This window comes from Vanellus vanellus (genome assembly GCF_965231255.1).
Source record: "Vanellus vanellus genome assembly, chromosome: Z".
Lineage (NCBI taxonomy): Eukaryota > Metazoa > Chordata > Aves > Charadriiformes > Charadriidae > Vanellus > Vanellus vanellus.
The window spans coordinates 84,561,517-84,584,491 of NC_138908.1; the positions used below are offsets into that span (position 1 = coordinate 84,561,517).

Genomic DNA, 22,975 nt, shown 5'->3' on the forward strand with positions numbered 1-22,975 from the left:
TTGAATTTAGATTTGTGGTTGCCTGTTCCCACTTGTTAGTGTTCCCTCTTCACATGTCTGATCAGCGTGAATAGAGCCTGTACAGAATAGCAATTTCTCCACGGATATGACTTGCGTTCTGCCGTCCAGGCACACATTGATTACTCATTCAGGACTGAAAATGAGATGCGGCTCAGGCACTGAGGTGTTGCCATTACACCGTTGCAGATGCATTACTGAATGCACAGGGAGGTCAAGTAACGCGCCTGTGGTCATGTGGTGAGTCAGCTTTAGATTTGGGATGATCCAACCTAATATGCCTTTTTATTTAAGAAGGTATTTAGGGTTTTATATCAATTTGACCATTTGTTTCTTGAATGCTCAGAAATTGATTTAAGTAGCAGAGTAGTGTACAGGCTTTAGCAGTATCATGCTTTGTGATACTTGGTCTCCAAGAAGACAGCTTAAAAGCTGTTAGGACTCATTCTGACAGCTTTTTAATCATAAGCAGAACAGGTGGTCGCTTATTAATTAAATGGAAGTATTTAAGACTCTTTAAAGAGCATTTTTGTTTCAATATACTTGGATTATGGATTTGACTTCATAGTCCTGCAGTGTCCTGCACAGTGCTCTTCTGCTTTGATGCTTCAAAATTTCCTGGAAATGAGCAGGCAGACCCAAATTAGGATTGGATAAGGGTGGTTCTTGCCACATTTCTGCTGTAATGTATTGTTTCGTGGTGCCTGGTCATTAGCCTTTCAAGACTTATTTTAGAGAAGGCAGATTTCACTTCAGTTCATCCAAAATGGGTAGAGACCAAGTGACTCACAGTAGCAGAGCTGGGAAGAACTAAGAGCCAGACTTCATAATACCAGTTGTCTGTGTGATGATGCAGTTATTACCATTTCAGTAATTTCTTTTTCATTGGGAATATTACATTTGCATGATACGAGTTTGAGAAGGATGCTGTATGCCCCAATAGGGTCGTCAAACATTCTAGAGTAAAAAGAAGCAACTTAACATGATAGCCAGGTAAGGTTAAGACAGTGCTATTCTCTTGTACTGTGGCTTTCTCATCATCTGGCAATCTCCTGACTCCTCAGCTTGCTCTCCCAGTTCTTGCTCTCTGAGAGTGCCAACTTTTGCTAGAGAGACAGTTCTAAGTAATCTGGCAAAAGAAAAAAAAATTAGGGAAAAAAGTTTATTAAAGTCAGTAAGCTGTCAACTAATTCCATGTGCTTGTGGTTGGAAATACAATGTAAGATAAGGGGAGGTTTAGAGTCTGTCTCCTAATGAAGTAAGTTGGATGAAATGCTGGTAGCCTGAGGCCTCGTTGTGTTTAATAAGATGTCATTTGGAAATGAAGTTGTCATTGTGGGAAGGAATGGGCTTGTGGGCACCAGTGCCCATGAGCTGAATTACTGATAAATACAATTTGAGTTGTCAATAGCTATGGTTCCTCCAGAGCCGGTAATACCTTTTGATCAGCACTATGCAGAATCTGTGAGGAGTTATAAAAAAATAAACCCATGACATTTCTTTGAGTATTGTTCTTAAAAAGCCCATAAGGTGAAGTTTTATTTTCCGTGGTTCCAGTTGCTGATATTAATAGGTCATCTTAAAGGGAATTCACAGGCTTTGGGTCCGCTCACTGTAATAAAAAAAAAAAATCCAGAATGTTGAATATCATAAAACTAAGATAGGGAAATTTAGAGAGTATCTTGCCAGAGTTAGCTAACTATTATGGGCTTATGAAGTTATAGACCTCACCTCAATTTAAAGTTGGCTTGATAACAGACACTTGATTTCTCTTTCTTCTTTTACAAGATCAAAATGTTTTTTCTACTTTTTAACACCTGTAGTGGATTCCACTGTGTCTGTATGGAACTCATCAAGCTACAGCAATAATAAGACTGGTGAGTGAACAGAATGGGGTTTAATTAATACTCCAGACTTGATGCTTTTGTTTATTCTATCTCCCCTTTTGCTGGGGAAGTTGTATATATTGTTTATGTCTCCTGTTGCTAACCTTTAGTTTAATTCTTAAGAAAGGTTTGCCAGCTGAGCCTCTTTCCCAAATCAAGAGCAATAATGCAAAAAATTATTTTTGGGTAAATGGTGCTTTTATTTAAGAGTAAGTTTGGGTGGTTTTTTTTGTGTGTGTTTTTTTGTTTGTTTGTTTTCTGCTGTCAGTACTTGCATGGTACTGATGAAAACTACATTGTAATTTTCTTCTGCTCTTTTTGTAGCTGGTAACTTGGCATCCTCTTATATGCTGTTATTTGATTTCTGTAGTCAAATATATGCAAAGTCTTCTGTATGTTGTGGGAACGAAATGTCTGTTTCTTGGTCTGTCTGTTATCTTCTCAAAGTAGAGGTCAAATTTCTTCACCTCTGCCAACTGGGAGTAAATACTGTAGGAAGTATCTGATAGTAAAACCCATGTTAGAGGGATTATTCATAACACACATGTAACTGGCTCTTGACCCAGTCAGTTCTGTTTTCTGAAATGTCCAAAGTAGTTTTTGTTCATTTGTAGGACCAACCTGTGTTTACTTCATACTATTTTTTCATCTGTTGTTTGTCAAAAGCTTATTCTAAATTACCCCTCTCCTTTATCTTTACCAGACTTCGTTCTTCTTCCATAACAGATCATTCCACAGCCCCTCTAATTCTGCCTGTGTCCACATATGTTTGTCTATGGCTGCAGCGTCCTAGAAGATGAATTTAACTCTTTTTTTTTTTTTTTTGCATTGGTTTCTTAGGAAAGGTCAACTAAGATGTAAAGTGTTAGGATTTGTAAAGATTTGGACTGAAATGTTCGCTATCTTGAGCTAGCTGTGCTCTTGGGTACGGTTCAGTGGCACAGGTGGGCTTTCTTGGTGAGAAGGTAGTGTGTTGTTTCCAGTGAAGCCATACCTGTTGCTTACTGAGTCTCAATTAGTGTCATGAGTGTTTTCTTCTTTAGGAGCGCTTTGGACATGTAAAAACAACAGTATCGATTGTTAGGAAGCTGATGGACGCTGAAGTCAATTGGCAGCTCTTACTACTGATCAAAAATGATCAAGGGTTTGGTGTCAAGAACAGTCCAACAGCAGTTGGTGTCTTACTGAAATGTTCATAATTTGAATGCAGTGTGACTTTGCCTTTAGTGTATTGATATAATTTATTTTTTAGTAATACACCTACTGCAAATTCATGTTGCAGTACTTAGATTTTGTACTGCTAACTTAATTATTAACATTCTTAGTGTCTTGTGGATGAGATGACTGGAGATCGGGGTTCGGCTTACAATTCCTGTCCAGCCTTTCTGTAGAATTTAGGCACATCACCTGATCTTTCTTCTTCAGTTGGCTGTACCATAAAATGGGGATGTTACTGCCCCGTGGCAGAAAGATATGGGCTTAAGGCAAAGACACAGCGGTGGTATTGAATTCAAGTATTTGAAGCTTTAAAATACCTGAGGGTCGGTTTTGTTTATTTCCTGTGGCAAAGATGTGTAAAAAGGTCTGATCATAAAATACTTAAAGTGTAGAGTTGCTTAATATCACTTAAGTCGCCTTTGTTAAATGCCTGTCATAAATCCATACCACTTCTAGTTCAGCTTGGGCTTGTAGATAGCTCTAAGAGATGATGAGATGCTGGCAAGTCACTGCACAAGCTACGGAAGTACTCGCAAGACAGCCCGGGTGGTTGTAGCAGCGTGGGTTAGGTAGGCAGCACTGTTAGTGGAAAGGAACGTTACCCAGAACTTGACAAAACAGCTCTCTTATCTGCTGAGAGTTTCTGTCCTCCTGATGTCAAGGGTTCTGCAATTTTGGAGTGCTGTTTTGCAAGATTGGGTGAATGCTCTCCCTTCCTCCAGGCCTGTCCCTGCTGTCTGTTTTGTAAGATGCCCACCTTGCTCTCCTTCTGGACCCTGTCTCTGACCTCATTCAGCCAACTAGCCTTACGGTAAGGTTCACAGCTTTCCTCTGGGAAGTTGAATTACAGAAGGACTTGATGGCTGCTAGCTGGCCCCGCAGGTAGGCAGTTCTACCTCTTTACAGTAGCAGTGGACTGAGGGAGGGATTTAAGGGCTCCTGGAACTGCAGCCTGTGTCCCGCAGCACTCATTGCCGATTCGAGATTTCCAAATAACAGCAATAGCGAGGTACAGAGTGTTGCTCGTGATGACTGGCTTTGATTTGTGCAGGAGACAGCACAAGCCTTTCTTGAATGAATACTGCACTTCTGAGATGACTTTACTACTTTGAGGTTACATTGAAGTTGTCTTGATCTGCCAATTGGAGCTATTGGTGGATAACGCAATGTGTGATTACTGTAAGGATATTTCATATAAATGTTCTTAATAGAAAGAAAATCTGTGCTCTGAAGATCAGGATTAGTTTGTTGCTGTTATTCTCAAGCAATTTAAAAATGTTGGTTTTCTGTGAGCATTACTTTATTGAGCACTGTAGAACAATAGACTTTCTTGAGAAGATAAGGTCTGTTTATATTGAATAGCATGAACTAGCAGAGGAAGCACAGAATGCATTTCCTTTGAGCAACAGAAATTGATAGGTAAAGTGGAAAAACTTGTTAAACTCAAAATCTTAGAAAAAAGATGGTACATCCATATGATGTTCCTCGGTAGGGTTACCTTCTGCAAACTAATATATTGGAGACAGAAAAAGAAATGAAGCATGGCTACCCTAGCATTGATTTCTGCTACTAGTTATGTTGAAAGAATAATGAAAAATCTAAGAGCGAGTCACTTAAAGTTTTAGGAGCCAATAGTAATAAAAATGTGACCCCTCTAATTTTTAAAGTAGAGAGCGTTAGGCTTTAAATCGCTGTGCACTTCAGAAAAATGGTTTCACTATGAAAAAAAATGAGATTTTTAGAAGGCTAAGTGCAGCCAAGCCTGTGTGCCTTTGTCTGTATGCTAATGAATTTTATATTTACAAGGACTGTGATTTTTTTATTTTTTTTATTTTGTGTTTCCAGCGCAGCTGGTCAATGTTTGTGGAAGCCTGTGTACAGGCTTGAGAATTAAACCCAAAGCTGGTAGTTACCTTTCATTTGAAAGAGGCAGAATATATGCACTAGGCATTACAATGCTAAAACCTGTATTTAAATTTAAAGTTTTGTTTCTTATTTACAATGAAAAATGTCGCTTTTCAAGGTTGCAAAGGATGCTCCGCAAACCTTTGTTTTAACACATCTACTTGTAATTTTTGTTTAGTCTTGGATAATTTATATATGCAGCCTGTTGAGCCCTCAGTAGGAGCGGCCTATTTTTAACCTTCATTTATTTATGCAAAACCAGTTGATACGCAGCATTAGTTTAATCTTTTCTTCTTTTGTTTTGCACTGCATTTCTTTTACCAGGCTCCTATTCTTTAGGACTGCTACCAGGCCTGATTTATTAATCATCTGATAAAGAGCCAGCTCCACTCCCAGAAATGTGCCTTAGGTAAAATTGTATGCCAGTGAGTCAGCTTTAGGGCAGCATTTTCAAAGGAACACTATATAAATTACACAGTATCCATGTGGGGGTGGCTTAGTGTTATGAAAAATCTGCTCTCAAGCATCATGCACACACATCCACACAAAGCTGAGTCAACTGTCTTAGTTAAATTGAGTGCTGGTCACACTTCTGTTGTTTTAAGTGCATGGGTATGTGTGACACTTACAAGAAAATACAAAAGAATGTGTGTTATCTTGGGAAGGAGATGAACAAGGCCAAAAGACAGCAGTTGGGAAGTACAGAAAGCATTGGTACACCTCATGAAGTTCAACAAAGCTGAGTACAAGGTCCTGCATGTGGGTTGGGGCGATCCCCAGCACACACCCAGGCTGGGCAGAGACTGGATGGAGAGCAGCCCTGAGGAGAAGGACTTGGGAGTGTTGGTGGATGAGAAGCTCACCATGAGCCGGCAACGTGCACTGGCAGCCCAGAAAGCCCCCCGCCCCTCAGGCTGCATCCCCAGCAGTGTGGCCAGCAGGGCGAGGGGGAGATTGTGCCCCTCTGCTGTGCTCTGGGGAGACCCCCTGCAGTGCTGCCTCCAGCTCAGGAGGTCCCAACACAGAAGGACAGAGGAGGCCATGAAGATGCTCTGAGGGCTGGAAGCCCCCCTGCTGTGAGGACAGGCTGGGAGAGTTGGGTGTGTTCAGCCTGGAGAAGAGAAGGCTCTGGGGAGACCTTAGAGCCCCTTCCAGTGCTTAAAGGGGCTCCAGGAGAGCTGGGGAGGGACTTATAAGGGCATGTAGTGATAGGATGAGGTGTAATGGTTTTAAACTGGAAGAGGGGAGACTGACATTAGATATTAGGAAGAAATTCTTTCCTTTGAGCCCCTGGCCCAGGTTGCCCAGAGACTCTGTGGCTGCCCCATCCCTGGAGGTGTTCAAGGCTGGACGGCACTTTGAGCAAGCTGGTCTGGTGGGAGGTGTCCCTGCCCATGGCAGGGGGGTGAAACAAGATGATCTGTAAGGTCTCTTCCAACCCAAACCATTCTATGATTCTTCGTTTGTCTGGATGCACATTAGTTTTTCTGATAGAGGTCTAATTATGTGGTTTGATTAGTTTTTAGTTACTTAGACATTTTGATGTTGGGCATGTCTGTATATGTTATTTGTACTAGAATGTCACTGGTGAGTTTGCTGAATTAAGCATGTTGGCTTTTACTGGAAAGGAGGGTGATTGGAGTGGAAAAAAAGCATGACCAACATGGAGATAGGCTTACAAAGGTTTTTGGTGAAGCTTCAGAAGCTGCCAGATTTATTAGCACGTCCCATCTTCAGAGTTATGTGGCTCTCTGTCAGAAGAGGTCATAACTTTGGTCTTTGCCAAAAGTTCTACTGTATTGTGAAGTAGACTTGGGTGTTACAGTCAACTCTTCAGTACCCACACCATGTGCTGCTTCTGTCCTTTCCCTTCCCACCATCCTTAGACACATAATCTAAGTGTTCCATGCAGTTCTTGATGGGTTTGCCTGAGTGTTTACATTATATATATATAAAAAAGTCAACTATTTTCCATAATTTTATTAGCCTCAGTTGTATACGTGTGTCATTACCTCTCTCTCACCTCTGATTTATTCCATCTATGCTCAGTTATACTGGGTAAAAGTGAGGTAATGTAATCCACGGGTCATCGAAACCAATTGTTTATGTGTAAGTATGAGCCACTATAGTCTTTAGTTCTGCATATATACAAAACCACATTCAGATTTATATGAAAATACTGACTTCTGAGATGCTGGTGCTGTAAGGTTGTACATGCTCTGGAGGGATGTCTGTAGTTAGCAGTGTATTCTGAACAAGTAACTGCTATTCAGCAGTGCAATTTAATTTTTCATTTATGTAGTCACAGAAGCTTAAAGAATGTACTTGATGTTATTTTGTGCAAAAACGTAGGAACAGTTTCTCGATTTTTTTTTTTTTTTTTTTTTTTTTTTTTTTTTTTTCCAAATTACAACTTGCGAATGAATGGCTAGTGGTACACAGAGGTAGGTTATTCACACTTTCTGTGCTGAAATGGCATTAAAAGACAATGTTGTGCTACATATTTTTTTTCATTTAAATAATTGCTAGAACTGGCATAGGAAGGCAATACAGTTGTAAGCAGGGAAAAGTAGTGGTCTGTTGGACTCTGAATAAGAGGAAATGTGTCAGTAATAAACAAAAGTCACCTCTAACAGCAAGCTGCTATGAAAAATGTAGTACTTCTGAAGTAAGAATCTGTCATAACCACAGCTGCAGAGAAAAAGAACTGGTTTGCTTCATATAAGCTGGGCATTCCTTATGTATCGGTTCAATAACACCTAAAATGATACTGTACAATTAAGGTTAGATGTTTATTAAGTATTTCTGGCCTTATCATTTGTTTGGGTGAAACTCATTTCCTTCTGACATTGCAGGATATACAGTTATAAAAAAGAACATTTACTGAGAGCAAACCACACAAAAGTATTATGATGGATGTATGAGTGGCCAGTTACTGATTGATAAAGGGCATGCATGCCATCTTCGATAGTATTCTTTGTGCAGTAGCATATATTACTTAATAGCATACATTCCATGATAGTTCTTCTTTAGGAAACTACTAACACCGCTGTTTGAATTTAATTTAATTTTTTGCTTTTTAATAATTTTATATCTTCAAAAATCTCTTCTCAGAGCAAACAGTGCTGTGAAAGAAGCACTCAGTATCCTCTTCTATGTCTATTTGGAACCTCTGAGTTCAAGATGTGATGAGACCAAACAGCAGGTAGTTTTTCATCAGATTTGGCCTTTTTATTTTCCCAAAGGGATGGTTTGTTGCTTGCCCTCCTTTCCCTCCAGCTCTGGCAGAAAATTTCACTTATTTTCTGGCTTTGTTTTCTGCTGGCTTGAAGTGAATGTATCCAAGAAAGGATGAGGCAGTTCTGGTGTAAAGTAGGGAATGTGGCTGCAGTCATGATTAGGTGGTAAAAGAGTAAGGGGTAAAATCCATCCCTGTTAGTGGCAGCAAGCTGTTAGACCGGCTGGGCTGTCTCTGCTAATCTGACCTTCAAATCCTTCTGGATTTCTTTACTAAAGTGCACTTTTCATGGTGTACAAATTATGTGCCTTTACAAATGATTCCACAATTTGAAAACATTTCCCAGGTGAAGGTACAGTTAGATATTTAATGGCTTCTACATATTAGTGTGTTCTAGGTGTGGCTGGAAAAGAAAATAATTTCTGTTGGAAAAAATCTAGCACAGAATTTTTTACAGAATTGCCTCTTAAAATCATCAGTGCAGTATCTGTGCATCAGAAAAATGAGAATGACATTACTGTGCAATGTCTAATTAAGTATCCATCTGTGTCTGTAAGCATCTGTCTTGGTTTCAGCGACACAGGACTAATTTATCTTCTAATACTTGGGAAGACTGCACTTTTAGAAGACTCTAGTATCTGAATTTGTGAAAATATTTACTTTATAGCCAGCTATGGTGTGTGGGTTTCAAGGTCTCGGTGTTTTTGAGCTCACCAGGTGCAGGGACGAGGAGGAGCAAGACCAGGACACTTGACCCAAGCTGGCCAACAGGGTTATTTCATACCATCAACGGCACATTCTGTAGAAATCAGAAAGTTTGCTGAGGAGTTCTCTCTCTGGCGATGGCTGCCATCCTGAGAACTCCTTGCCCTGGTGCCGGAGCCCTAAGCCCTTCCCTTCTTCCTGAAGCCGCGGCGCTCGCAGTGTCCCACGTTTACTGTCCACTGCTGGGAGTGCACAGCTTCCTGCTGATATAATTGGCTGAGTATAATCTTTGCATATTCTGTATTGGTATCAGGGTCAATATTGGTTCTCTAGTGCTATTAATATTAATTATCTAATCTCATTCTATTAAATCGGTTTCTATTTCAACACCCAGGTTTCCTTGTTTTTCCCCGATTCCCTTTCCTGGGTGGGGAGGCGTTATTGGATGATAGAATGATTGTCTAAACAACAATAAATTGTTATGGGTTTCTCAAACCATAACAGCATCACAGCTTATTTTTCAGTGCTATGTTCTCATTTGATAAGTAATAAACTAGTCTGTCTTTAGCCTCACCTTGAGATTATCTTTTTTCTAGTACTGGTACTAGAAAAGGGAGCAGCAAGAAAGGAATGGGAGTTTTTCTGTATAGTCTCTTACTCTCTCCGATCTATACATTTCTCAGGTAGAACTAAATCGGTACATTTTTTTTTCTTTCTTTGAGACAAGGCTTTCCTTGGCATAGATAGTTTCCGCTGAACTGTCTGTATTTTTCCCTGCTGCAAAGTCTGTTTGAGTCACGACAGACCTTTTTTTTTTTTTCCACGGAGATAAATATCAAGGTCTTTTTTATATACATACTAATACTCAAATTGTTTACTTTTTAAATAGCCAGTTCAAGGGGCTTGGAGAGTACAGACCTCATCAGAGCAAACATTTTTTGCACACACACAAATACACATCAATGTCGACTATACTTTAGTGAAGTTACCACTCCCTGTACTACCTTATTACTGAAAATGTAATTCACTGATCCCTGTGCAAGGGATCAAACCAATGTGGTTTGAGTAATTAAAGTATGATCCTACTTAATAATAAGTCATTGAATTAGACTGTTAGCAAGATGGCAACATGTAGATGAAACGTAATTTTTTCTGGCTGATAGGGCAGAGAGGTGGAAAGGCAAGTACAGATGTTTTTATAGTCCCTTGGGGAGCTGTGAGGCAGACGATGTTCCCAAGTCGGACATTTGTGAAAAAAGAGTCTCTAGTTCACTTTGGCTGCCCTTTAGCTTTGTGTCAAGCTCTGTTCTTTGTGCTCCCCAGGCTAAAACGATGAATAATGTGGAAGCTGTTCTGCAGCTATTAGTGTGAATATTTAAATGCATTTCTTTTGGCCAGGCTAGTAATCTTCTCGTATGTGTTTGAGCAACCAAATTTTTCCTTGCACATGCATTTCAAAACTATTAGGAAAGATATTTTTCTTTTCAAAGCGCATGGCCATAGCGAAGCTGGGAGTTAGACTAGCAGGTACAATACATATCCAACTGTGTATAACTCTTGGCTGGTCATTTAATCATCAAATCTGAGTCTCACTTACCTGTATAATAGGAGAATTATTTGATAATGTAGATTTGCAGATGAAATTTGTAGAAATACTGATTTTATTACAGTATTGGGATGCATTTATGTCTCAACATGTGTATTCATCATTTGGGTTTGTTGATGCTGTGCTGTGGGCTTGGAAATAAACTGGCCCTTACACAGTATTTATTGCCTACATTAAATTACCATCTCCAGAAATTCTTCTTTAAAGTTGCCTTCAAGAGAGTTTTACTCAGGTCAAGTATTGGCAAACATTTTTCTTTATATATATATGTTCCTGTATTTTACAATGTGTATTTTATTCCTTTTTTTTTGGAAGTAAAGTGGTGGGTTTACTGGTTTCTTTTTCCCTTTTCACAGTTAGCAGACCTAGAGTTGTCATCTCCATCTTTCTTATGTTGTCTGATATTAACTAGCTTTCTTTCCTTAACTGGTGTTTTTCTTCCATCAAGATTTTCATAATTCCCTTGCATCATCCAATGTTTCATTCATTAGCCTGAAGGAAGCGTGAACTCTATTTTAGTATTCTTTAAAAATTAAGTTTCAAAATGGGTTAGCAGATAGGACAACATTGAGCTTTTTACAGCACCTTTTAGAAGCAGGGAAGTAGCCTTATTCTGTGCTGCAGGTGGAGGGGAGGAGCACCACACAATTATATACATAGAATTACAGGCAGCTTGGGATGGATCAGAAAACTGAAGAAGGATTGTCAGGGTACAGAAAAATCTGTCTGAACCGTCCATGCTGCTGCATCTCAGGTTGCTCAAGTACTAATTGCCCTTGTCTGCAGAAATGCATCTTTAAAAAACAGTAGATTAAATCTTAACACTGCTTTTTCTTATCTGCACTTTTTTTGAAGTGCCATAAATTTATCGTTTACTATACTTGTAAACCCATGAGGGATTTGTTCCATACCATTCATCTGTAAGCAAGTGTGATAACTGAGAGATCTTTATGTTGCATTCCAAGTGAAAATTTAGGTGGATGGCAGAATATGAATAATGAAGATAATACGGTAAATATTGATCTCTAAACCAAAATTTCCCTGAAGGTGCTTCAGGTGTTTTTGTGTTGATAGTGTGCAAGTTATCAGATAAATAGCTTGGTTTTTTGTGTTTGCACTGAAGTAATGTCATTTATTAAATTATAACTTGAAGTAAGATGTAGGATACCGATTGTGGGTGGATACTGTTTCTTGCTTGCAGCTCATACTATTTGATGCTGTTTCCTTGGCAGATTGGAGAGAAACTAGGTCAGCCTGTAGGTTCTTGTACAACCAGGACCTGTATGGGAGACACTTAAAGAGCACTTAAATGGTATATTAAATACTCCTAAAAAGTCTTTACGTGACTCACCAAGCACGGTGGTTCTCTGCTGAGGACAAATCTGCATTACACATAGCTAAAGGCCTTGCCTGTGGCTGGCCTAAACCCCCGTGTCCTTGACAATTTAGCATCACTTCATGGTGCTTCTTCTAAATACTTCTTTGTTACACGAGATCTCCTGGCAGAGGGGTTCCCCTGGAAAAGGAAGGTGTTTGTAGTCATGCTCTGTAATGTTCAGCAGCCTCTTGGTTTCTGCTCAAAGTGACTGGATTTCTTCTGTGTCACGTTGGTACTGTAAGTTTGCAAATTGCCATAAAACCATTGTCATTTTATAAGGTTGAGGTCCTGTTTAACTGAAAGTAGATTTCTGATAGATATGGAAACTGAACAATTTTCTGGTCTGTCCAGGTAGATAACTACCAAGTCTGGGAATTTGCAGGCTGGCCTTGTTCATAAGGGTGAAAATTCTCCATTAAAATATGTTTAAAGTTCTAGGTAAAGAAGTGTAGCATATATTGCTTTTAATATATTGATTTCAATTTTATAAAGGAAGAGTTTAGAAATATTTTTTATTATTTTCAGATCTGTTGTGATTATTCTCATGAGGCGAATCACATTTAATGTGACTTGAATACCATCTTACATGGGTGTGTAAAAGGAAAGAGTTTGGTGTAACAGCATGAGTACATTAGGAAAAAGTAAATAATAAAGAAAGCAAATACGATACTGAACGACGCTGTCTGTAATTGAAAGCAATTAGTTGTTTAGGTAATACTGTGAAGAGCAGGATTGAGTGAGTTATTTGGGTAAATTATTGTTACTGTTCTGTTCTTGTGCAGGCTGCTGTATTGCTGAAGTCCATATCTAGTCCACCCAGTCTTCCAGATCGTGTGCTCCATGCTTTGAGACCAGGAGGACCCTGGTGTTCTGAAATGAAGATGGAGGCAGTGGGAAAAGCAGAAGAACTTGTTGATTCAGAAGTTCCGCCAAAGGCTTCTGAAAAGCAAGAGACTGCTCCTGATGAAGACGGACCTATAGAACTCGAGACGCAAACTCAGAAAGACAACGTGCCCACTGCAGCAGACGCTGCGGTGCTCTCTTCTATGCCTTGCTTACTGATGGAACTGAGGAGAGACTCCTCGGAGTCTCAGCTAGCATCTACAGAAAGCGATAAGCCAACGGGTGGTCGAGTTTATGAGAGTGACTCTTCTAATCATTGCATGCTTTCCCCTTCCTCCAGTGGGCATTTGGCTGACTCAGATACATTGTCTTCCACAGAAGAGAATGAGCCCTGTCAAGCTGAAGCTGCTGTAGAGGGAGACCCTTCTGCGGTGTCTGGGGTTGCAGTTGGGAGGAAATCGAGGCGATCCAGGTCCGAAAGTGAAACTTCAACAATGGCTGCCAAGAAAAACCGACAGTCTAGTGATAAGCAGAATGGTCGAGTTACCAAGATAAAAGGTCATCGAAGCCAAAAGCACAAAGAAAGAATTCGGCTGTTAAGACAGAAACGGGAGGCAGCTGCTCGCAAGAAGTACAACCTGCTGCAGGACAGCAGTACCAGTGATAGTGACCTGACGTGTGACTCGAGCACGAGTTCATCAGATGATGATGAAGAGGTTTCAGGGAGCAGCAAGACAATCACTGCAGAGATACCAGGTAGAGGATGTTTTTTAAACTGAACTGTAACGCATCTGACATCGTTTCTCAGCTGTCATGCTAAATTAGATGAGTGACACTTGAGAAAAAACAGGAGAACTGCAGCTCTCTGTAAATTTGAAGACTGCAGTACATTAACAAGACATGGGCAAAATTTAAAATCTGTTCTGAGGTTTCAGTGCACTTTGGCACACCAACAAAGCATAGAAATGGGAGTTTGGAGGAAAGACTATCTTTGATTTATGGAATTTTCAGTTCTTTTCATTTGTAAGCCTATATGAACTATCAGTGCTGTCAGATCCCATTAGATGGTGATAATCGAATAATACATTCTTAAGATAAGTGGCCAGCTTTGCTTTAATATATTAAGACCACAGCACAGCAGCTGTGGTAGAAATAACATGGCATACCTCTTGCCTGTGTTACAGTAAGGCCCTGTTCACTATTGCACTTATGCTGTGCTTTCAGCTCTACGTTTCAGTGCATGACAAACTTACTTAGCCTTATTGTAATTTTTTGCAGATTGCAGCTGGTCACCTATTTTAGGACATAAATATGAATACATTTACACAGGTGCCCGAGCTATATCCACACCTAAATTTTCAACATTTTAGACAAGGCTGTTACCCTTTTCCTGTGTCATAAGGATCTATAATTTCTATACTTTAACTTTTCTGACACATCTGTGTTAAGATTGGAGGCAGCAAATTATAGGAGCCTTCTCATTATTTTATTAGGAAAAGAATGATGAAATCTTCAAGTTTTTTGTCTGCTGAGTCTTTGTTATTTTATTAGCCCAAGTGCTGTGGGCAGGATTTTGTGTGAATTATTCTTGCAGCATATTATATCATAGAACCGTCATCATATGGCAATCAAAAATAAAATCACATAAAAATAAACTTTTTGGCTTGCCAATTTTTACTGGGTTACATGCCTTTTTGCCTCCTGTGCTAGAAGTTGGTTTTGTTTTTTTTTTTGAGATAAATACCATCTTACATAGGGCAAAAACATTTAAAGGAAAACTGCAATAATTAGTCTTAAACTGCTGAACTAATGTTTGCTAGATGAATTATTTAAAATATTCGGAGTAGATTTTACAAATAACTGTGTTTTAACTGACTTGATTATGGTGAATGATTCTGTCACCACAAGAACTGGCATTTTTCCCACATATTGCTAAGAAGCAGGTTGCACAAAGGAAGTTAATGTTTATTTTTAGAAAGTCTGGGAAAGGCATAGTCCTCCTATAATTATTGTGTAGTAAACTTTTAATAGAGATCTAAAATTATTTTTACCAATTTAGTAGTTAGTTAAACTTCTAGCTTTCAGAGTTTTGTGCCTTTTTATTTACTATATTTACACTTTGTTGGGCAATTAAAACCTGTCGAAGACAACTATTTCATTGAGTTTTGGGACAGGTTCCTCCTCGCCCCTAAAAGCAACCCAAAACACACAATAAATCCCCCAGGTTATATTCTTTTTTTAAGTCAGAAGAGTACCTTGTGACCCAGAAATGCACCACATGGTATTTTTCAGATCTGCCTAGATTTCTGACTTCCATTGGAGAGATCTGAAATCACTCTAGGGTACTTCTTGTGTCACTAGGGCCTTGTGCATTTGAGCTCTCAGTCTTAACCATGAGATGCTTTGCAGTGAAAAGATCCCATTGTAGTGTACCAAATAATTTGATTATTTACTGACAATTACACCAAGGCCTGATTTTACCTGCAATGCAAGATGTGGGAGTGCAAAAACCATCCTGAGGAACAATGACGTTTATTCTTTTTCATAACACATGTCATCTGCTTGGTACTAAATTGCATTTAAGACATTAAAACTTTTGAGCTGTCCTGTTGGAATTAGGTGCAATGGTACCTGTCGCATTGTGGTTTTCCTTTAAATAGAAACAACTTTGGTTGGTGGGAAACAGTCTCTAAGTACAAGAGAAAATATTCTCTGTAGAGACAAGGACAAGGTTGGCCAAAAATGCATCCTGTGCTACTTGTGGGTTAATGAAACATTGTGGTCTTAACAGATGCAGTGGAGCTGTGAGGCTGAGTAGGACTCCCAGCTCTCTGTCGCAGTGGTAGGTTCACATGCCATCTGCGATCCCTCTGCTTGGAACTGGCAAAGCGCTTAAATTATTTATTTTTTTTTAATAGAAAGCCATTTTAGTGCACTTAGTATGTCACTTACACTGTGAATATCCTCAAAATTTAGGGAATGAACATGTAGTTAGAAAATAATACAGGATATGAAAAAGCATTACTGGAAATTCAGGCCATGAGAGTCCTCTGCACGCAGTCAAAAGCTAAGAGAAAAATTCGGGTTTCACCTGATACTTGAATATCAAGAAACTACAATGCACCTGTCAGAAGGAAATAAGTGTACAAAAACTTCTGCCTTCGCTTTTGAAAAAGTCTGCACGTATTGACATGGAAAGGTTTTTAAGGGAGCCTGTGTTCCCCTTAGTCTTACTGTATTGGGACTCTTCAGCTGCAAGGTGCTGTCTAAACGTAGCTTATTATCGGGACTGATTTTTCAAATATCTACTGTCTGAAAAATAGCTTTGCCAACAGAGATGCTCTAAAATTTTTAGTGACCGTTAATGTAATGTGGCTGTCCTGTACAAAGGCTGTACATACTCTGGCACTTAACCTTCTATTGACATGTACCGTTACAGAAGACAGTTCGCTTGTGTGCGGCCTGAAAATTAAAGTGCTACATTTGAGAATATGGTAGTCTTTCATGCTGTATAAGTAAACCTCTTCCATTTTAATAGTGCAGTTGTTTTTTTCAAACCATCCACGTGACTGGTTCTGAAATACGTTTGGCTAAATTAGTCAGGTAAGGAGAATGTTCAGTGAAATACACTACGCATGTTCATGGCATTATTTTGTTATTAGCTTCATTTTGTGCGTGTACCCCACTTGTGAGCTGATCAGTTGTGCAATAGAGAGCCAGTTCTCTCTGCTGAACTCACATGTAACGTGGATTGAAATACTGGCAGGCTTGTTTTCCTGAAGACTGAAGAGTAAAGAGTTGAGATCTTGCTGGTGATACTTCAAAACAACTATTGTGAGCTCAGTAGAAGTGAAGCACAATATATGTTATGTTATTCTGAATGCATTATATGGTGTTAATTTACACCTGAAAATACAGGTTCAATCTAAGCTCCAAGGGTGCTACTCGGAATCTTTTCACTGACCTGAGCAGTCATAATCTTGGGCTCTTTAATTCAGGGAATGCTATGATTTTTGAATTATTGCAGATGAGGAGCAATTTCTTACCTTTTAAAGATTGAGCCTCTCTGTTGGCATTTAGGATTTTACCATTCTTAAACACCAGATAGTATTCATGGCACAAGAGGATGATCTTTGTGACCTGAAATAGGTTCTGCTAGACCTGTTGCTGTTGAAAGTTTTTCCTTTAAAAAATTTCAAATATGACCGTGCAAATTAGCTCTGAATGAAATTGGCATGAGACCGAGTCTGGGAATCAGTATTTATTTCTGTGTAAACACTTTCTTTGGAAGAAGGAAAGAAAGGGTTTTTAAAAATTTAAATATAGTACAAAAATATTGGCATTTCACAACCGTTGTGCTTTCTACAACTCAGAAAAATCTGAATTGAAATAGGTGTGACTCATGTTTTAGGCTTTCAAAAAATCTGTTAAAAAGTTTGAGTATTGATGTTAAGAAGGTGTTGCAGCTCACATTTTTGAAAAAAGAAAAAAAGGGTTTTTAATATGTAGAAATCTAAAGAGAGGGAAACAATGTGTGTGAGGGACTCAGCCAGAGTCCTCTTCCTCCTCCATCTTCCTCCTAAGAATTGTTCGAAGACCTTGGGTGAAGCACCTTGCAAGGGATTAATTTGGTTGAATGACAATTATATAAAAACAAGGGGGAAAAAAAAATCTGTTAAAAGTAATTTGCAGCAAGATACTAATTTGGAAATGCTGGGTACCATAATGACATGGAGGAATCCACCATTGCTAGTTACAACCAAGATGGGGCATATCTTCTTAAACTGTTACCTTTTCAGACTTCCTAAATTAAATAACTTTGGATTTTGTTATTATTTAGCTAATACTTGATAGATCCCAGAGAGAGACAACATTGGGGCATTTCTTAGGTGCTTTTTTGCAGGAGGTGTTGTCTTGAAAATAAGAGATGATTCTTGGCTTCTGACCCTTTGTGATTGCAAATTTCTTCACCTTTTGACTTGGCGTAACTACAAAAACTGTAGAGCTGTAAGTTTACAGACAGCAAAGGAACCAGTTAGATAATATAATACAATAAATGTGCATTTAATGTAATAAAAATGCTTTTTTAGGCTTGATTTTCTTTTTAACCCTAAAGGCCGCCAGTAAAGAAAAGATTGAATAAGGCTTGTTACAAGAACTGCAAGGGAAGCATTTCAAACATTGATTTGCTGCTACTGTAAATTGTGGACATACTATGAATTATGCCTTTTAAAAATAGTGTTGCAGGGTATTATATATTTCAATACATAGTCTCTTCAGTCAACACAACAGTTTTGTCAACTTTGACCATGCTAGTTCATTCTTAACTTTAAAAGCCTAGCTAGATTGTCTCACGTATCACCATCAATAGTTTTTATTTAAACTGCAATTAAAACTTACTCAACATTACTTAAAGGTGTCTGATAGTAAGCCTGTGGAAATCAGAAAGACTGCCATTTAGTTATTTGATCTTAGGGTAAGATCCCTGACTAAAGACAAATAAACAGAATCGTATTGAATGTTCAACACTAGGAGTACAGGAACAGAATAAATATTTTTTTCAGGGAGGAAAAAGACATTGAAAAATACATACAAAAGGAACCACGTTTTTGAAAGGTACCATTTCACTTTTAGTTAAAATGCAGTCAGAGGGATGTAAATTAGTTGCTGTAAAGTAATTTATTTTTGAGCAGAGAACCTGAATGCTGAATTTCCAGCCTATCTGATAGGTAGATGGGAGAGAAGACTTAAAAAGTAGTGCTTTTAGTAGAAGGGTTTTGGCCCCTGACGGGTAGTGTTGCTACTGCTGAGAAGCCAGAGAATAATCCTAGGTTTCATTTAGTTGTTACTGAAGGACTCACATATACCTCATTTTAATAGCTCCTAAAAAGAATGTTTTAAGTAATACTATAATTTTATGTACACAGTAAAATCCCAATAAAGATTTAGTGCCTTATGTTTTTATTAGTAAATATTTGCTTAGGTTGTTCAATGATTTCTCTTGCTCTTAGGATATTTTCTATTATTCTTAAGCTAGAGGATCCCACAAGTTTCACGTTTACATATTAAATTTTCAGGTTCTGTAGCTGCTTTGTGTAGTTTAATGTGATGCTTGTCTTGTTTTAGAATTACCTTAGGTGACGTTTGTGTGTTTGGACAGCGTGCACACATTGTTTATTATTCCTCAAACAGGTACAGAGCCTCGTTTTCTTGGGGTTTTATTGGTTCCTAGAGGATTCCCAAGTGAACTCAAAAATATAGATACCGCTGCCTTTTCTTATTGATAGGGTAAGATAATGAGGGTGGCCTTCTCTTCTTGCTGCTAAAGTTCTTCCTGATAATCCCAAAGCCAGTCATTTTAACCAGCTTTTTGATGGATAGAAGGAAGGAGAACAATTTGCTTCCAACTATGCCCTGTCTCTTTTTTTCCCTTGGCTAGAATTAACGCTAGAAATGCTGCCCGGCCAGTGGCTCGTGCGATGGTAGTTGATGTGAGGCGGATCAGCTCCTGTGTCTCTTGGGGATTACCCCTGTGATGCAGCTGTGTCCATCAGACCTAACAGAGGGTCCTTCCACATCGTGTATGAGCACAGCGTTCACATATCTTTTTGTGTTTGTGTCTTTGTGTTGTGTATTCTCTTCGTTGGTATTTAGTGCGTTTTCCAAAATAGACCAAGAGCTTTGGTCTTGGCTCCTTTAGATGCTGCAATCACTATATCAGCTTTTATCTCTGTTATCTTGTGTACAATTTTGTCTATGTTTGACAGTCTGTTATAAAAGGGTTCAGGGGTGTCAGTAAAATATGCATGATTATTCAGGTTTCTCAGTTAAACAGTAATATTTTGGATCACAGCTTAACATTGTATAATGTTTTTGACACCTTCAGTTGAATTCAAAACAAATTGTAAGGGAATTGGACTAATTTGGTTTATTTATTAAACAAAAAGACCTCTGTGACAGAATTGTCTGAGAATTCGAGAATAAAAATTCGTTTGAAGCCAAAATTCCTATTATAACTCAGTGAGTGTAAAATGTTTATTTTTTTTGATGGTAATACTGTTGGTTAATGTTTGGTAATTCCTCCCCCATTATCGTATCCAAGGGACACAATTAGAAAAGTTTGTTTTCCTGAGTTAACATGCCTTAATAAACAGTATTATGTTCTTACTTAATGATGTTTTATCAAATGGCCTCAATGTCTTTAAAGCTGGCTTCAGTCGTGCTGGGGGATCTGGAGGAGCGACCAGGGAAATTCCAGGATTGCTTGACAGGGGCACCGTGTGGGATAGGAACTGCATAGGCAATGTCCTGGAAGAGGCCATGAACTGCTTTGCCGAGATGCAGAGGCAGACAGAGGAGAAATTTCGCATGTGGATAGAAAAGCTAACCCGTCTTGACACGGATGAAGAAAGCAAGCAACAACTGGAGCCCAGGGAACCTAAAATTCAACTAGTTGGCCAAAGAATCCCCCCTACCACCCAGTCAGGGGCTTTCATACAGATGCCTGATAGCCAAGTACTTCCACAGCAGTCGTTTAATTCTTACGTGGGCTATCAAAATGTCGATGCTACGCTAGAATTTCCAGCGACTTTTAATAACAATTTTCCACCTATGTTTCCAGAGAATGGGAATATTGCAGAGCCTGATCTGAATCAATCATAAACTTAAAAAAAAAATAAAAATCCGATCTTTGCAATCTTGATGTTACTTTGGATTATGCTGAAACCAAGGTTTGCTTTTCTCTTCGTATATGTTTGTTTTGGTTTTCTTTTGGGTTTTGTTACCATGGTATCATTTTTTAAAATTTATAGAGAATATATATGTAGTTTAAAAAACCCCCACAGAGTATCCATGTGCACGTGCCAGCACTCTCATATAAACACCTTTAAAGGTGTGTGGGGGAACCACCCTAAAGCTTTCATCACTAAACTTGGGAAAATATAACTTAGAATTCTTGTTTAGGTACCCCAAAATCAGTAGAGCTATGTTTGTTACAATTGGAGCATTCAGAGTATTCAACCAAATGCTCTTTTTGCATGTTGAAACATTTATATAAGGAAATAAGTTTTATATTTAAAGATGTAAAGTACCCTAGAGAACCAGACTAGATACAGACCCGTAACATTTCCTTAACTGTGAACTCCCAAGTTGTGCAGCTTGAACATGTCACACATTAGTTGTTTTTCTTCTTCCTTTTTAGGCAGAAGTGATAAATAAGCTTACCCTAAAGATTTAGCTATATATAACAAATATGCACAACTGATTTTTTTTTTTTTGTCTCCCATTTAATAGTTCATTTTCTGTCCAGAGTTTTTATTAATGTCACTGCTGTGTTGCACATGGCATATTTATGGAAGCAGTTGTCTTAATCGTGTGCACCAATACGCACATGTATACATATATATATATGTGTGTGTTCGGCTTGGGTGGAAGTCATCTCCTCTAATTTTAGGTGCCTGGTTTGCTGTTCTGTAGATCTCCTTCTCAATGGGAAGAGATAAGCACCTCCAGGCAGTGTCTTTCTCTTCCATTAGTTGCCTAAACCTCCCTTATAAACAGTTTAGAATAGATAACTTTTTGGCTAAAGTTAGGTGAGATGAATCACACCCAACTGCGTGTGCATGCATGACCTGTGCAGACAAAGCGTTGCTGCTTCCTTCTGTATATACGATCAAACCGCATCCTTCATCCTGGAATAAAAATAGTCATGTCAGTCCGAAGATAAGCGGCCGTCGGTGGATGGATTGAGCCTTGGAAAAGGGATTTAAAGGAAGGCTTGACCGTCAGATTAGTAAACACTGTGGTGGTCTGAAAGCATGGGTTGCTGGTCTGGGTCAGCCAGCCAGAGCTTCTTCTGGACCACGTTTGAATGCCACTGAAATCATTATTTACTTGTGATGGGGAATGCCAGAATGCTAGTTTCATTTAAATAATAAAATAACTTGCTATCGTGTGGATTTTTTTGATACTGATAGTTATCCTGAATAGGCAGGCTTGAAACTGTGATGTTTAAAGTAGGATTAATTTAAAATATATATTAGAAATCTCTATTTAATTCTTACTATTATCACTACAGACAGGGATTTTTTGGTCACCTCTCCATTAAGACCTTTCTTCATGTAAGTTAACTTCTCCATAGCTACCAAAAATGTATATTTATCATCAGTTAGAACTTGCTAAAAGTTTCTAATTCAAATTAAAATTCTAATAATGGAAATTCAAAGTTTTTGCATAGGCATAGTTTAAGTAAAGAGAACACTATAGGTCTCCTTTAGCTGTGTTATTCTGCATTTTAAACTTTTTTTTTTCCTAATTATTTTAGTGTAATTCCTTTTCTTTCTGTTGGAAATAATTGCTGTCTTCAGTAGGTCTGATTTTTTTTTTTTGTCCTCCCTAAAGTCAGTGGGAGTTTTTCCATTAATTTGTATGGGGGTTTGGATCAAACCTGTAACAGGAACTCAAGAATGCATTTTGTTATCAGTATAATACTAACACTGATCTGTTAACTTTATTCTTGGTCTCCACTTACTTTTTTTTTTTTTTTTAAAGTATGTGATGTCTTCATTAAAAAAAAGGGGGAGAGTTAGAGAGCTGTGTTATTTTCAGAGTAACTGTTTGAAGGACTATGCAGGGGATAATTTTTAACTACTGGAATAAATTCTTTACAGATCACCTTCATGCATAATTTTGATACTAAGATTTTGATATGAACTTGTAAGAAAACTCCCTCATCTGACATTGTGTGCATTTTTAACTTAAGTATAGGTAAAAGTTAAACGAGTTATTTTATGTTTGATTGTAATTTAATAAACTTGTACTCATCTGTTTAAAATTTAAGATACTTCAGGGAAGATTATTTGCTGATATAAAAAAATATCAGATCCTTCTGGTGTTTAGATAGATTTGAGATAGATATATACACACCTTTATGACAATGATAAAAGCAGCATATTTTAAAGCATGACAAGTCTCCCCGTGCATGCAGAAGCAGCTTTTTGCAGTGACTAGTTTCTTTTAATGTGTAAGTCCCATAACTCAGTATGTCTGTAAGCATGACCTTAACCTTTTTTATAAAATAGTATATATATGGAGCAATTAGATATTTCAAAACAAATTGTGTAAGGAGATCAGTTGAACTTCTTTATCTCTCAGACCAAAACAGATTTTTATGTACTGAT

At 38.4% G+C, this 22,975-nt stretch overlaps 1 protein-coding gene across 2 annotated transcripts in view; it reads left to right on the plus strand.

The window, feature by feature from the left end:
- The window catches only part of ARK2N (arkadia (RNF111) N-terminal like PKA signaling regulator 2N), a 48,560-nt gene that overhangs the window by 3,855 nt on the left and 21,730 nt on the right, over positions 1 to 22,975 (plus strand). The window contains exon 2 of one of the 2 annotated variants that reach the window (XM_082497272.1): positions 12,737 to 13,553. In XM_082497272.1, coding sequence (XP_082353398.1) covers positions 12,830 to 13,553 — 724 coding nt within the window. In that variant the 5' untranslated portion in view covers positions 12,737 to 12,829. Of the gene's footprint in view, positions 1 to 12,736; positions 13,554 to 22,975 lie in introns of those variants that run through there. The other variant, XM_082497271.1, reaches the window with a different exon arrangement.